This window comes from Triturus cristatus, chromosome 5_2 (genome assembly GCF_964204655.1).
Source record: "Triturus cristatus chromosome 5_2, aTriCri1.1, whole genome shotgun sequence".
NCBI lineage: Eukaryota > Metazoa > Chordata > Amphibia > Caudata > Salamandridae > Triturus > Triturus cristatus.
Window position 1 is genome coordinate 436,652,969 of NC_140588.1, and position 16,688 is coordinate 436,669,656.

Here is a 16,688-nt window from a genome sequence, read left to right on the forward strand (position 1 = left end):
TATTAGACACTGACAAACCAGACATCCCACATCACTACAGACTGCATGCCCAGCAATACATTGAGCTTCTCACTGTACACAATAGAAGCTTATTCCATTGTAAGGAATCAAATATGTATGGCATGTTTTGTATGAAAAGCATCAGATTTGTTTGGATTTATAGTCTCTGCTTATGCTTAATTCTGCATGTCTGTCAGCTGCCGGAGATGATTGTGTGGTCTATGACATGCCATTTTTGAGCTAGTATTTGTCACAAGATTGATATGCTTCTTATTCAGTTCCTTTTACGTTATATTGAGAACTTAACTTGTACCTTAAATGTGAATTTGAAGGAATTAGACACTCCTACAAAGTTAAATGTGCCTTTTTGTCTTTGTTAAACCACATGCAATATTTAATGAAAAACATGTACAGTAGAACATATGTTGAGAATTGCTATATTCCTTCACCCTATCTTATTTACATATGAACTAGAAGGCTCTTAGGAGGCGTATCATAGTTATATAATGTTTACCAGTTTTATGTTTTAAACAAAGCTTATGGACAAGGAATGTTATAAGGACATTGAAAAGATCAAGACGATTGGAAGCACGTACATGGGAGCTGTAGGACTTGTACCAACTACTGGGACCAAGGTAAGCCTCTCTATACCTTTCACAACTTCTCTGTATGGCCTAAGTTAAGTGGTCAGCATTGAATGGTTTAACGCGTATCAATTCAATTTTTCATGCGTTATACAGATATTATTGGCAATGTCAGGATAAGAGGAATTTGTGTTTACACATGCACAATACACATGCATTTGTAAAAATAATATTTGGAAAGAAAAAGCACAAGGCATTGAGTATGGAGTTTGAAATATTATGAAAAATAAATCCATGAAAAATGTGCACTTAGATTGGACCACAGCCTTAAACAATAAATGCAGGGTGCCAAAACAGCATAACAAATGCTAAAACATGTCAAGCTTCCAACCATGAATGATGCCCAAAAAATATGTCACTCAACAATGTCAACATGATTGTGCTGCCTCGGAACCAACTTGGTGAAAGAAATGCAAATACAGGTATTTATTCATAAAGGTAGGTTTTCATGTGTAGATCTACATACATGTAGATCTACTGCTACACCAAATCTTAAAACCCCATGTTTTTGAAGTTCACCATTTCCGAGTGGAGATGCAGACCTAGATGCAGACTTAAGACTCTCCACTCACTCAAATGAGGTGGTGGAGACTGTGAGAGTAAAGTTACTAACAGATTTCCACCAGTTTGAGGATTTTCGCGTAACTTGGAGCAGAGATTTCTATCATGGAAAATGTACTAAAGTGTATTATTTTTTAGTAACAACTAAACAGATTTAATGTAAAAACAAAGTCGTAAAACACTTTTGACCAAATAACTGCTTAATGTACAACACACAACCTACTAAAATTTACTTTGTGTTTAATTGTAAATGTATTTAAATATTTAATTATGTGTAGACATTATTTTTGAGCAATAGTTTAAAATTAAAAAAGATATATCTCAGCTGATATGTATATATATGTGTGTGTGTATATATATATATATATATATATATATATATATATATATATATATATATATATATATATATATATATATATATATATATATATATATATGGTAAACAATAAATATATATATACACACAGTCCTACCAAAATGCTAGTCCTCTAGTTGTTCAGATTTAAGAACTGTTATAAGTTTTGCTTCACACAACACTAACCATAATTCTTATGACAACAAGAACTCCCTCATTTTGTTCCTTTACTGCCTCCTTTATGAATTTTACAGCTTTGATTCCATCAAAATGATGTTCAGGTGTGCCATGAGTGTGTCCTAAAAACACAATGTTAGTGTTCTATTCATGGCTTCTAGTGGTGCATTAGAACACTGTGGGAAGCTGCAGGAGAACATTGGGGAATCAACGGGCAGGCTGCCGCTGTTGAAAGTACAGGCTTTACTCAGAAGATCACACTTTATTCTCATATGGCTTAGGAAGATAGTGCGAACTTATAGAAACGGTGCTCTCATTTTACCTTCTGTCACACCTCAATGAGAAAATCATGAGAGAAAAAAGAAGATTTCTCTCAAACATGGCACTTCAAGTCCCAGCAGAGGATCAGCAGTTTTCACAGGATAAAATTTCCTGAGAGCTCACCAAAATTCCTAAAATGAGTATAACACCACCAATGAATGATTTATATTGTGACTAAAGTATATTAATACCCTCCATATGTGTTCTTTTCTGTGCCTATCAAAAACAGACTTACATTACAATGCAGTTCAGGGGCCGAGAGATCCCCCTGGGGACGATTCGATCGTGCCATACAAATCTAAGTAATAATAATAATAATAATAATAATAGTTCAACAAGAACCATGACCCTGAGTCATGTAGTGGGTGTCACAACATGATGTCTATGTTGCGATCAGACATTCAAGAATGAAAGGCTTGAAAGTCGCCTTCTTACCACCCCACATGCCTCTAGAGTTCAGGTTCAGAACATCTGGCACCCTTTTTTAAATTAAAATGTATTCTTTTTCAGGATGCAGGGATCACATCCTTGAGTCCACCAATAGCTTCTGAAAAAATATTGTTCAAATTGTAGACCTCAATGAGGATTAGCTAGCCCCTTTTTTATTAGGGATTTCTTTTGCCCTAGCATGGATGATGGAAACCCAGAATCTGAGCTGCTGTCCCAGTTGGCCCCCTCTCCCTCACTGGAGGCCGATAAGCTTACATCGAAGATCTCAGAGTCATCTGTTGGTGAAATAAAAATTTCAGGTATGTCCGGGGAGCAGGACTGTGTTGAAGGAGTATTCACTGTCTCAATAGCTCCCAGGTTAGCTTTAGATATTTTAGCCCCCCTCTGGAACCCACAACTAAGATTTGTGATAGCGCGATCCTTCATGGCTAAAGAATGGCTTGTGTCAGAATTAGCTTGAGCATTGAGGGTAAGTTCAGCCAGGGGGGAAGAAGTGATGTCAGCAGCAGCTTGCTCTTCTCTTCCCTTGCCCAGCTCAGCAGTTCCTGATAAAAGTGCCCCTCTTTGAGCAGCAGTACCAAAAAGGTTGGAGAAAAATAATTGACAATCCACTGTACCCCAAGATCCCTTAAACGGGGCTTTTTTGATTGTTTAAATTTAATTTACTTGTCCATGCCCCACTTTTTCCTTTCCTTTGCCAGCGCGTTCCTCAGATTTTTTGCCCCAGTTTCCACTCAGAGGCTCTTTTCGTGCTAAGGGCAGGCTTGCAGTGGCCAAGGGTTGTTGAATATTCACGGCTTTGCAAGGTTTCCCACGCCGTCCTGACATGTCCCAATTCAGGCAACAATGTTGTACCTTGTGAAGAAAAAAAGAAAGTCTCTCCTTCCGTAACCAGAGCATCCTCCTTACTGTAATTGTGGCTGTTACTGCCAGCCAAGCTTGACCTCGTATGTGCTCCCGCTGCAGGCCGGCCGGGAGCACCGAAATCACAGAGAATGACTGGGGCGGGACACGCGCAGTGTCAGCCTGCCACTGGCCAACAAGTGCAACGAAGAGGATTGATCGAACTGCCCGGGTGTCCGACGTGACTTCATGTTGGAGCTCCCCAACGGGTCCAGGTTGATGGTAGCAGTGCCTCTGTGACCCGGGTAAGTGATCACCAAGATTCCCCACATCTTTAGCAAGGTATCGTGCGTTTAATGCGGAATAAGGGGCAAAGACCGGAGGAGCATATGGAGCGGGACGGTTACTCATACGCCATCCACATGAGACATCTGATTGTGGTACTCTCGGGGACTTGAAATGGGACTACTCCGCCTCACAGCTTACTTCAAAACCAGGTCAAACTATCAGATCAGAAGGGAGCCCTGCAGGGGAGCTGGCTAGCGCTGTGAAGATGAATGTCCCTGCTTTGTCATTGGTATTATAAACAATTAAGAGTTTCCAGGAGGAGGTGAAGATGGACAACCGGAGGGCACACTTTGCGGCAAAAAAACTGCTGGGGGCTGTCAGGAAGGTCGGCAAAACCTGTGCGGATATTGCAAATAGAATGGCCTCTGTAGAAGCGCACCGAAAAGCTTGAAAAGGATGTCACCACCATGAAGACCCACAACGATGAGCACGAGGAAATCGTAAAAGACCTGATGTGGAAGATGGAAGACCAGGAAAACAGGCAACTCCGCAACAATCTATGTTTTCTGGGAATTCCTGCGTGGGTAGAGGGAAGTGATCCCAGAAGATACATCGTCTCTCTATTGAGAGGGGCCTTTCCAGAATTGAACACCTGGGATTGGGACAAGCAGATCGAGCAAGCCACAGATTCCCTTTAAAACCCCCAAAATGTCCAACAAACACCCCGGAACGACATTGTGCTATGTTGATATACTTAGGAAACTGTTTTACTACGACAATTTCTGTATGACTCAGCCCACTCAACAGCAAAAAATGAATACAAAGGAGTGAGTTTCTTCACCAGGCCTGACGTTGCAGATGCTACCATGGAATGGAGGTGGAGACTAAGACAGATTTTTTCCCCATTTTAAGAGATGGGCGCCAAGGTCTATCTACAGAACCCTGCTAGGCTAAAGATTGTTTTTAAGAGAACGACCCACAATTTTGTTTCAGAGAGCCAAGCACAAGCTTATTTGAAGGAGATTTCCAGGAGTCCTGGGAATAAAGACCATTAGAGAGCATAAGCATTTATATAGGTGACACGTCCCAACATGTGGCTATGGTAGTTTTCATTATTAAGAAAGTTTAATTTTTCGGTTTACTTTAATAGGCAAGTGATTTTCCACAGGTGTAACTACTAACAACTGGTATACAAGAGGGTAAAAGTATGAGGAGTGACGAGGTCACGATTGCTTAGATATGATCATCCTTGCTCGGCCCGAGCCAGGCCACCTCAGATATAACTGGTGGGAGGTGTTTGGGTGCAGTGGGGGGATCGAGGGGGAGGGGGCTGTCTAGTGGGTGAAATATCTTCTAAGTCCTTAATCATGTTATTTCCATATATCTTTGATGGATAAGATACGTACTGCCACCATCAATATCGATGGCCTGAATGACCCTAAGAAAAGATGTCATACTGCCATAGGGCTCCGCCTACTAAAGGCAGACGTAGTGTGCATACAGGAAACTCACATAGAGGGAGCGTAAAGGCATTTCTTGAAATCATTAGGATAAAGAGTGGTTGGAGGGACAACACATAACACATGGACAAGAGGAGTGGCGATTTTGTCCTCAAATGCTACACTACAATTTTCTCAAACAGTATCTGGTCAAGCAGGAAGATGGGTGATAACAGAATGCCGTGTATCCACTCGGGAATCATTAACCATTTGCTCAATCTATGGTAGTATCCTTGACGACCCAGGGGTGTTTGATCAGGTAAATACTGAATTTGCGGCCTGGCCACACACTATCATTGTTTGTGGGGATTTCAACATAAATATCCCTGCTAGCATGAACTTGAACTCAGAAACTAAGGAGACCTATAGTGGCAGGAGACCTAAAGTATTCAGAGCATTTAGGGCACTATGTATAGATCACGGGCTGAACGATGTATAGAATTGGCAAAATGCTTCGGATCCAGGTTTTACTTTTTTTTCTAATCCTCACAAAGTTCATGCCCAACTTGATTTTATACTGGTATCTTACTCCCTTCTTCATGATTGTAAGATAGAAAAATCCCCACGCATACTCTCTGATCATAACCCTCTAGTAAAAGAAATCAAGGGAAAAGAATTTAGATTCCAGCCCAGCTCTTGGAGCTTTGAGCCAGCCCTGCTCTTGAACGCGGATTATTGCAAACATGTTAGGAACTGCATACCACTGTTCATAAGGGAAAATGTAGGTAGTGCAGGAATTGACAATGTCTGGGACGCACTGGAAGCAGGTATTTGGGGGGAAACTCTTAGATTCTCCCTGAATCTTAATAAAAGTAAACAGCAACTAACTTATGATTTACAAGTCACGTTAGGTCAAGCAGAAGAGGGTCTGGTCAAAATACTTCAAAGGGGAGGGGGGATTGAGGAGGCACAGGCCAAGGTGATAGTAGCAAAATCACGCATAATGGAATCCATTGCTAAAGATGCAGCCGGCAGACTTTCTGTGTGGAAAGAGGTAGCATATGAGTCTAATGAGCAGGTGGGGCATCACTTGGCCGTGAGAGTCAGACAAAAAACAACTCAAAATACAATACAGGAGACTAGGGACCCTATACGAGGACTAGTCGCGGGTCCAGACAGTATCCAAAATATGTTTTTTTTATACTATCAAAAGTTATATCAGGACGACCTCTCAGGAGACCCTATGGAAATTAAGGAATATCTGAACTCAATTCCGGGAGAACAATTTTTGGCGGAGGATCAACAACAACTAGAAGCTCCCCCAGATTGGATCGAGATATTATTAAGCAAAAACAGCCTGCATAATGGTAAAGTCACAGGGCTGGATAGCATCCCTGCTGAATTCTCAAAAAAAAATCACAGCAACTCAAACATTGCATGACCCTGCTATTTAATCATGTATTCAAAGGGGGTGAAGCACTGAGCTCCTGGTCTTCCGTCAAAATTGTGATCTTTCTTAAAAAGAATAAGCTTGCGAATCAGCCCGGCTCTTATCGACCAATAACACTGATAAACAGCGACAGCAAGATATACTCCAAAGTCCTGGCATCCCGTATAGTGCCAATTATCCATAAAGTAGTCCCTGAGCATCAGTATGGATTCATCTTAGGGAGGGGGATGATTGATCCCGTTTTTTTTATGAGAGGCTCTTCCCAAGGGTCGGTATCAAAGAGGGGCTATTACAGGCCATTAAAGTGCTCTATTATCAGCTGGTGGCAAGGGTCTACGTTAATGGCACACTGTCAGAACCGTTTGACAGGAATAGGGGGACCCGACAAGGCTGCCCGAGCTCACCCCTACTACTTACGGTCTATATTGACTCCTTTTTATGACAGAAAATAATAGGGCCATCAGACCCATGGTGATTCACGGCTGAGAAACGAAAGTGTTGGCGGGTGCTGACGAAATCGTCCTTGTAACCACAGATCCTATTAAGACTCTTCAGGAAATTGAAAAGGAAGCAGATAGATTTGGAAAGCTTTCTGGATATGCTCTTAATCACTCTAAAACACAACTAGTGATTAATAAAAATACAACAATCATTGATCACAGAACTATGGAAAAAGCAGCGTATCTAGGGATAGATATATCCGCAAAAATAGATGATATCATCAAAGACAACATAGAACCTCTACTATTCAGAAACAAGCAAGACTTGTATAGGTCAAATAACCTACATTTATCCATTATTGGGAGATTCAAAGCTATAAAAATGCTTTCTTTCCCTAAACTTTCACTAGAATTTTCGAACGAATGTCTGAAGAAAGTGGAAGATATGTTCTCCCGATTTATAAGGGCATATGCCAAGCCAAGAAGGGCCTTCAAATGTCTTACACTCCCAAGGGAGAGAGGAGGGTGTACTTTACCCAAACTTTGATTGTATTACTGGGCTACTACACTGTTATATAACCGGGTTTTGGTGCAAGAGCAATTGACGGATAGACGCATCAGAGAGGCTCCGAATCCACTTGAGCTCATACTAGGGAGTGAGGCTTGGGGGTGGCTGAGGCATTATTTAAATGATAATCATTATTTAAAAAGTTAGATTTAAGACATTACCAGGGGGAATTACTGTTTGGAAAGCTGTCCGTAGATTACTTGGTATCAGAAGGCTGAATTTTTACACAGCATTGTTAAGCAACCCAAATCTGCCTGGAATATTTAAAGATCAAACAATTCAAAGATGGGGGGGAGCTGGGCAGTTGAAAATTGGGTCCCTCTTTTCTGTCGAAGGATTTGTTTCTTTTGAAAATCTTAGAGCCACGTTCAAGATAGAGTGGAGAGATTTTTTTAAATATCTCCAAGTTAAGGATTTTGCACTTAAGAAGGGAGGTTTACCAACTGGCTTCTCCAGAAATTGTAAAATTGACACACTAATAGGAGACAGGGATCCCACCATATGCACCACCAATAATCTCTTCAATGCTCTGATGAAAGATGACCTGGAACAGTGGTCACTAAGATGGAAAGAGCCAATTGGTATATCGGAGGCTTTATTTCAGCATTCATTTGAGATGGCACGGAAGGTCTTTTCCCGCATGGCTACAGGCACAATATTATAAGACCTGCTTTTCCTTATACTATACTCCTAAAAAGATAGCTGAATGGGGGAATGGTAAATGGACATACTGTCCCCCATGTGCTTTATACCAGGCAGATTTGGATCACATTTTTTCTTCCTGCAATATGCTCACAAGCATAAAACAATATATTACCAAATTCTTTAAAGAAACCCTTGGAATAGATTGCCTCCTATCTCCCTGCATGATGGTTTTAGGGGTTGCGGAAACTGAACAGGGGAATATGGGTCAAGAGCTGCTGTTTATAGCCATGGCAGTCCTACGACTTTGTATAGCATCTGTGTGGTTGGACCCCAACCCCCAACTTTTCAGCAGTGACTCGCCCCCTTCTTAGCAATTTACAACCTAGAAAAGCAGTATATGCAAGAAAAGAGATCCATGCATTAATTAAGGGTGCCAAAAAGGTGGGTGCCAGTAGCAGGATGGGTAGAGGAAAATTGTTAAATTTCTTAGGGTGAAGTAATGGAGAAAAGATTGACTACACGGCAGAATGTGTACTGGAAATTAAAGTTCTTGTGATTAGATAGGACTGCTAGGAAGATAAACTGAGATTCTCAGCAGCCCCCCCGGGTTGGGTAGGTTGGGGTAAAAGAGGAAACATCTACTATTGTTATGACTATTTCGTTAAATTCTATTGTGTGTACATATATATAAACATTGTGCAAAATAAAAATGTTTAAAAAAAAAAAGAATTAGCTAGCCCCTTTTATCTTGGACCATCGAGGCATATCTCAACACTAACAGTCCTGATATATCTATCTTATCACCTACTTCATTCACAACCTGAGACCCACTTTAAATGGTAATTTCTCAAAAACAACGGAAAAGAGTTACAGTAACTCAACAAACATTTATGGGTAAAGTTCTAACTTTTTGCCACATTTAGAGTAATTGAATTCAGCTGTTTTTATTTGTACCAGAGCCCAAAATTGTGATGTAATTAACATGGACAATCAAACTTTAGGAATCTTCTTTTTTCTTGGGCCTTGCTTTAAAGATCATCGTGAACTGATATGAGTATAATTTTGTTTGAAAAGTTCCGTGCAAATGCTTCAAAAGGGACCAAAGATATTAGTGAAAGAAGAAGAATGTTCTTCCTACGGAATCTCTGACCTAACTATAAACAATACAGATGTAATATATATATAACTCACCTATGCAGCCACTCACCTACCCATAACACTCATACAGTTACTCACATACCCACTAACACATCCTTTCTGCTGCTCACACACCCATACAGCCACTCAGACATATATATACACATACACATACATATACATATGTATATGTCTGAGTGGCTGTATGGGTGTGTGAGCAGAAACTCACTTAGCCACTCACTCACCCATACAGCCACTTACACACCCACTCAAAACACCTATGCAGCCCCTCGCACACCCACTAACTCACATATGCAGCCACTCACCCACCCATAACACCCATACAGTTACTTACATACCCACTAACACATCCATACAGCTGCTCACACACCCATACGGCCACTCAGACATATATATATACACATATATATACAAATGGTGCAAGAAAACCTCACCTAATGCATTCTGGGAAGTAGACTGTGGAATTATGGGAATAAGGCACATTGGAAAATGCCCCCCAGACAAGAGAATGGCTGCAGGAAATATCACTGTATTTGCCTCTCTAGGCATAAGGCAATCAGAGGAGGAGTGTCATGGAAAAAGCTGTGGTGTGCTAAATATGGCATGGCCACAGCAACAGGGTGCCGATCGAATCCGCTGCGTGCCCCAAAAAAGGAGGGAAGTGCCCCAGGAAGCACCCGGGATGCCAGAAAAGAAACCCTGATCCTCGGCACACCTGTGATAAGGAAACAGGTGCCACAGGTTGAACTATGGCGTGCAGCAGTGAAGATGGTAACTTCACAGGCTGAACGATGACCGCCGCATAACTTGATCACTTTATCATTTAGGATATACTCGTTGGGAAACATAGTTTCCTCAGGTATAGACATTGTGCAACAATAAATGTCCACATTAAATCATAGGCAGTCACAACTTAGGTCTATTATGCTATTAGGCTGGCTTCTGCTATGCCCTGTGGTGGCCACCCTTGGGACACAACTGTTTGCTCTGACTTGGCGGGAGCTTTGATAGCTCCCGACAAGTCAGAGCAAACACTATGCTGTTAGCAAGCGGCGACTATGTTCCCGCTTGCATGGAGCTGAGGTGTCCTTTGTTTTCCTGCCTGCAGAGATGCGGACAGGGAAACAGAGGACAATTGCTTTTGGCATGCAGGGAGCTGCATGTTTAGCAGTTCCCTCTGTGTCAAAGCAATGCCGACTCCCACAGGAGGCAGGGAGACGGCAGGCACTGCAGGGCCTTCCGGCTTCACTTGTGGTCCCTATCAGTGGTGAGTGGGTGCCCTGGGTGGCACCAGGGCACCCACAATAGAGGCCGGGCCCCTGGAGATGGGGTCACCAAGTATTTTTTTTTAAAAATAAAATAAAAAAGCCGGACCTTCGGAATGGGGACCCCAGGGCTGAAATTGGCCCAGGAGGGGGCCGCTTAGCCCCTCTCCCTTTCATTTAAAAATAATGAATAAAAAAGGTAAAGTCCAAAGGGACAGGGGCTCCATCCTGAAATCTGCCCGGGGAGGGTGGCAACATGGCCTTACTCCCCATTCAAAAGTTGCCTGTTCCTGGTGGATGGGGTCCCTGGTGCTAAAATCAGCACAATGAAGGGGGGCCACGCAGCCCCCTTCACATATAAATTAATAATTAAATAAATCAGGCAGGCAACTTGCCGGAGCACCCCTTTATTCACCACTCGGCAAACGTGCCTCCTGGCACACTACTGGTTGGGGGATGAAGTCCCCTCTTCTGTCTCCTTGGGGGCCAACAATCCCTCCTGTTACCTCCAGTAAATTCCACATGGTGGTATTACTTCGATGATTTGGAGGCCACTCTCCCTTGTCCACCACTCTGTAAATGGGCCTCCTGGTGAACAACTGGTTGGGGGATGAAGTCCCCCAGGCAGCTGAGGGTCATTGGGTGCCAACCACCCATCCTGTTACCTCCAGTGACTCCCACACAACAGGATTGAGGAGAGGTCATCAGAAGCCACATCCCATTTCACCACCACTCACACACCTACACAACCACTTACATACCCATACACACATCCATACAATATTCATACATCTGCTCACTCACCCATACAGCCATTCACACAGACACATACTCTCCAATAGAGCCACTCACACACCAGCTCACTTAACCTAACACCCACTCAAACAGCCACTCACTCACCCATTCAGCCTCTTACACACCCAGTCACTCACTCATACAGTGATTCAGACACCATCTCACTCACCCATAGAGTCACTACACACCCACTTACTCACCCATAGAGCCACTCACTCACTCACCCATACAACCACTGACCCGCTCACTCACCAACACAGTCTCTTACACAGCATCTCACTCACCCACACAGATACTCACACACCCACTTATACCCATAGAATCACTTACACACACATACATAAACACAAGAATACAGTCACATGGCCACTCACCTAATATACGTTAGAAGTAGTATCACTCAGTAGCTGTGCACTGAGTATACTTATTTAACTTTTTATAGTAGGTTAATATATATGTTTAACACCCATAAACTCTTAAAAACACTCACTCTCAGTCATTGGTAGTACATAAAGAATAGTTATTTAACTTACACAGTAGCTTATTGTATATGTTTGAGTCTCAGAAACATTTACAAAATACTTTCACTCACTGGATGATGTCATCAGTGATTTCTTCAGTGATGTCATTTCAGATGTCATCAGTGATATCACTGACCATGTTATGAGTGAATTAATATGTGAGGTCACAAGCAGTGCATTACTGGGCATGAGTTATAGTTTGCTCAGGTAACTGTAACTCCTGATTTCCACTGGTTTTGTTGAGTGAAATTGGAGCCTAACTATAACGTCCCTGTAACCTTTGGTTTGTTGAGTGAATAGATATGTATGTGTATATATATATATATATATATATATATCACCTCCAACTCGTGACACTATCCCTCTGCTTTGTGACGAGTGCAGACCATCAAAGTTGCAATGCTCTTTATTTCAGCAGTTTGGCTCGACGCGTTTCGGCCGTTCAGGCGGCCTTGATCACATGACTGCGCTTAGCAACTAACCCAGAATTTAAAGTGCCAGTGCATGTACAAATCAATGAACATAGAAGAAATACACTTGTAAAATACAAATACGAAAAAAAGCTTTTTTACCAACTGTAAATAGTATCACTTTTTGGAGGTATAAAATTTCAATACAATCACCGATAATGAAAGCATAAATGCATTCCTAACCTCGTTTCTACTGTTCATAGATAGTACAAAAAATCATTCAAAGTGTCTACAACTTAACGTGCTCTCTCGAAGTAAATATAAATATACCAGAAAAGACTTTTTATCTTCCCAAATATTCCTGATAAATCATTACAGGGAAGAAAATTTTCCAAACAAAATATATATAATTGACAGGTCAGTTACCAAAGCTCCAAATATGTTCATTTTAGTCAATCACTAGTTTGTTTATGAGGCAAGGGGCTAAAGGGTGTGGTGTCTATGTTTACCATTACCATATAGGAGTCCATAACATATTGTACATCGGTCAATTTGTATGGCTAAAGCTATTATCATAATTTAAAAAACAGCTTTTTCTTACACTCCCTGCCTAAAAGATTGATAACCAAACTGTTTAAAGTGACTATATGCTACAGTACTTGGAAAAAAGTGACTTGTGCCAATAAAGTGCTAATGCAAAAACGTTTATGTCATATATACATCCGTTCAAATGTAGATATGCCTGTATGGACCAAATTTTATTTTGCGACTACCGTTTCGTGTGGACGTAATTATCATTCGGTACCATGTGAAGGGGTGATATAAATGTCAAGTACACAGGGAACCAATTTAAATATAATCAGTTAAAAGACACAAAGATAAGAAACTACCCTCCTGTCTAAAACCAATTATCAAAATCAAAAATTTATATATATACAAGTTATGTACAAAGATGTCATTTCATAAAAGGACTTTTAAGTGTGATACATATAAAGCAATTCCTCATGACCTTTGTATTGCATATATTAGGATCATGGTGTATTGCATCTGAGTTATAATCAAAATGGGTTGCTATTTGAGCTACAAATAGTTGAACATGAATTGATAAGCCCTCATAAAAATGTATGAAGATCATCTGTTACATTTAGCCCACCCGGGGACTTAGAATCAAATTCTAAAATATAGCTCGTTTCTAGGCGGCGCAATTTAGTCTCTCTGTCTCCGCCTCTTTTTGCTAATGGTATGGCTTCAATTGCAAAGTAGCGGAGATGTTGTGGGTTACTGTTATGTATCGCCTGGAAATGTCTCGCAACCGGGTAACTCTGGTCCTTATGAGCTATTGCCCTTAGATGCTGCAGAATACGCTTATGCACTGCCAGTTTTGTACTGCCAATATAATTTAAATGACAGACGCATTCCAGAACATAGACGCAATATTCCGTCTTGCAAGTTAGATGTTGTTTAATTTCCCTCTCTGTTCTGGAAAAGGCAGTAGTATAGGTTTTTGTATTGCTCCCAAACTGGCATGCTCTGCACGATATGCATTTGAAGAATCCCTTTCTAGTGGTGAGCCAGGTATCCTTCCGAAATTTCTCCTGACTATTGTTGGCCAACGCATTGCCCATGCTCCTCGATCTTCTAAAGGATATTGCCGGGTTTGAGGGCATAAGGGCACCTATCACTGGGTCATCCTGAATAAAGTGCCAATTATGTCTAATAATATTCCTCAGCTCATGTTCTTGTTTGGAATATGTTAGGATAAGTCTGACCGGTTGTATATTGTTCTGCACGGTCAACTGTGGCCTTTTAAATATGTACACTAGAAGATCCTCCCTGGCCTTTTCTTGGGATTTTTTCATAGCAGCCTGCACTATTTTGGGGCTATACCCACTAGCTAAAAACCTCGCGCTACTCTCCATTTGTTTAATTTTCGCATCCTCCGGATCACTACATATTCGGCGGATGCGGAGCATCTACCCATAGGGGATGCTCTTGATCAGATGTGGAGGGTGTGCACTTGATGCGTGCAAAAGTGTATTTCCTGACGTGGGTTCTCTAAAAAGGGTAGTTGTTAAAATATTGTTGTTAATTAGAATTTGAACATCTAAAAAGGTCACTGAGTACTTACTGATGTTAAAAGTAAACTTGAGATTAAGATCATTACAATTGATTTCATCTATAAATTTTACCACACTCTCTTCACTACCTCGCCACACAATAAACAGATCATCTATGAAGCGCATCCAGGAGACAATGTTGGTGGTATAAATATGTTCAAATTGACGCATGAGGACCAGTTCCTCCCACCAGCCCATAAAGAGGCAGGCGTAGCTAGGGGAGAAACTGGCTCCCATCGCTACACCCTGTACTTGTTGGTAATGCTGGCCATTGAAAAGGAATTGATTGTTTTCTAGACTGAATGATAACATGTCTAATAACATTCGGGTATGTTGTGCATATACCATAGGTCTCATGTTTAAAAAGTACTCAACTGCTCTCAATCCATCTTGATGCCTTATACAGGTATAAAGAGAGCATACATCTAAAGTCACAAGCAATAAATCTGAGTCCCAAGACAAATCCTTGATCTTTGTTAAAAAGTCACTGGTGTCCTGTACATACGACTTTAAGCTCTTCATGTGGGGTTGTAGGAAATAATCGATATATTTGGAAAGGTTTTCCAATGGCTCATCACAAGCCGCAATAATTGGTCTGCCTGGAGGTGTATTGACACATTTGTGGACTTTTGGTATAAAATAGATATACGGCACCAGTGGATGTTCTTTTTTAATGTATATACATATATATATATATTTACATTAACATTAAGTGTAGAGATTGCAAATATGTGTTCCATTACGAAGGTACATAAACCCATTTCCACATTTTACATTAAATATAGACAATGCTGTATTCAAATACACACCATAGATTATTTTCTATGTTTATTAGGTCCATGACCTCTGCATCTCATAATGTGTAGAAAAAGGAGGATCATGTGCTTTTACCATCAGCGTCATCAGAGGCAAACAAGTGGCAAAGAACAACTAACACACTACTCCTGCTCTTTGACCTAGACAGCGGAAAACAGCTGATAAACTAAAAAAATCAATATTCTAAAAAAATCAATGCTTGTCGTGTTCAAATGATGCTCGATCTGGTAGATTCAACAGTGACATTGCATTTTAGGCAAAGAGCAGCATCTTTCCAGAATAACATTTCCCCCTAATGAGTGTGTGGTTGATATGATTTTAGATAAAGACCTAAATTAGATCTTGGTGGATGGGTTACGTCTCACAACGGACATGGATATCCCTTCCGCCGAAATATACATTCCATTATATCCTACGGGATTTATATTTCAGCAGATGGGATATCCGTCACCGTAGTGACAGAGTAACCTGGCCACCAAGATCTAAATTAGGCCCAAAGTTTCTGAATATGTTGTTGACTCATTCATTATTATGTTTAACATGTTTATCGTGTTTAAAGTTAATGTTCTATGAGTGCACTGAAATAATTGCACTGCACTGCCCCTTGAAAAGAGTATGGCTGTAGTGAACATTGTTTGCATTGCTGATTCCGTAGGTCATTTAAGCTCTTTAGACTGGTTGTCAGTCTTTCTACAGCTCCACAGATAGATGCAATACTGTGAATTAGGACTAAGGCATTTATGGCTGCAGATAACGTTTTAGAGCACTTAAGTTACACTTTATTATGCCAAAAAAAACTGAGAATCAGACTCCACAAGTTTAACCTATTTGTTACTCCAAGTATCCATCACTTCATTAACATTTCAGGTATAGCCATGTTTTACATTAAAAGATAAATGCTACAACAGGGGGAAAGGACTTAATTGCTGCACATAAACACAGTCATATAATAGTCAAATACTTTTTTGTGTCATGAAGCACACTTGTAATCTGTGACTATATCAAATTTTATCTGATGATTATCTTTCCTTTTTTAATCCTTATGGTTTTATTACTTCCAAGTGTTACAGGTGACGGTGCCACAGTATAAATGGGAGGGCTCGTTAGATTTGAGCAAATAGTTTTTCTAGCAAATGTTGTTATACATTGTAATCTACATTACTATTTATAATGTGTCAAAATGTCATGGTAAATCATTTCATTTATTTCCCAAATATCTGCATATATTAAGGCTATGCAAAGTTTTAAAATAGGCTCATCTGAAAGAATTCAAGAAGCAAGCATAAAAATTAAAATGTTTAAAGCAATACATTTGTCTTTAAATTCAATATTGACATAGCTTAATCTTTTTTCATTTTAATTGCGCGCAGAGTAAAAACATTTTATATTTATGAATTGATTGATTTGAGTCAAAGTCTTTTT

At 40.6% G+C, this 16,688-nt stretch overlaps 1 protein-coding gene across 1 annotated transcript in view; it reads left to right on the plus strand.

Annotated features, from left to right (window-relative positions):
* The window catches only part of ADCY1 (adenylate cyclase 1), a 1,095,828-nt gene that overhangs the window by 1,017,360 nt on the left and 61,780 nt on the right, over window positions 1–16,688 (plus strand). Inside the window, exon 18 of the mRNA XM_085606626.1 lies at window positions 537–635. Coding sequence (XP_085462752.1) covers window positions 537–635 — 99 coding nt within the window. The remainder of the gene's footprint in view (window positions 1–536; window positions 636–16,688) is intronic.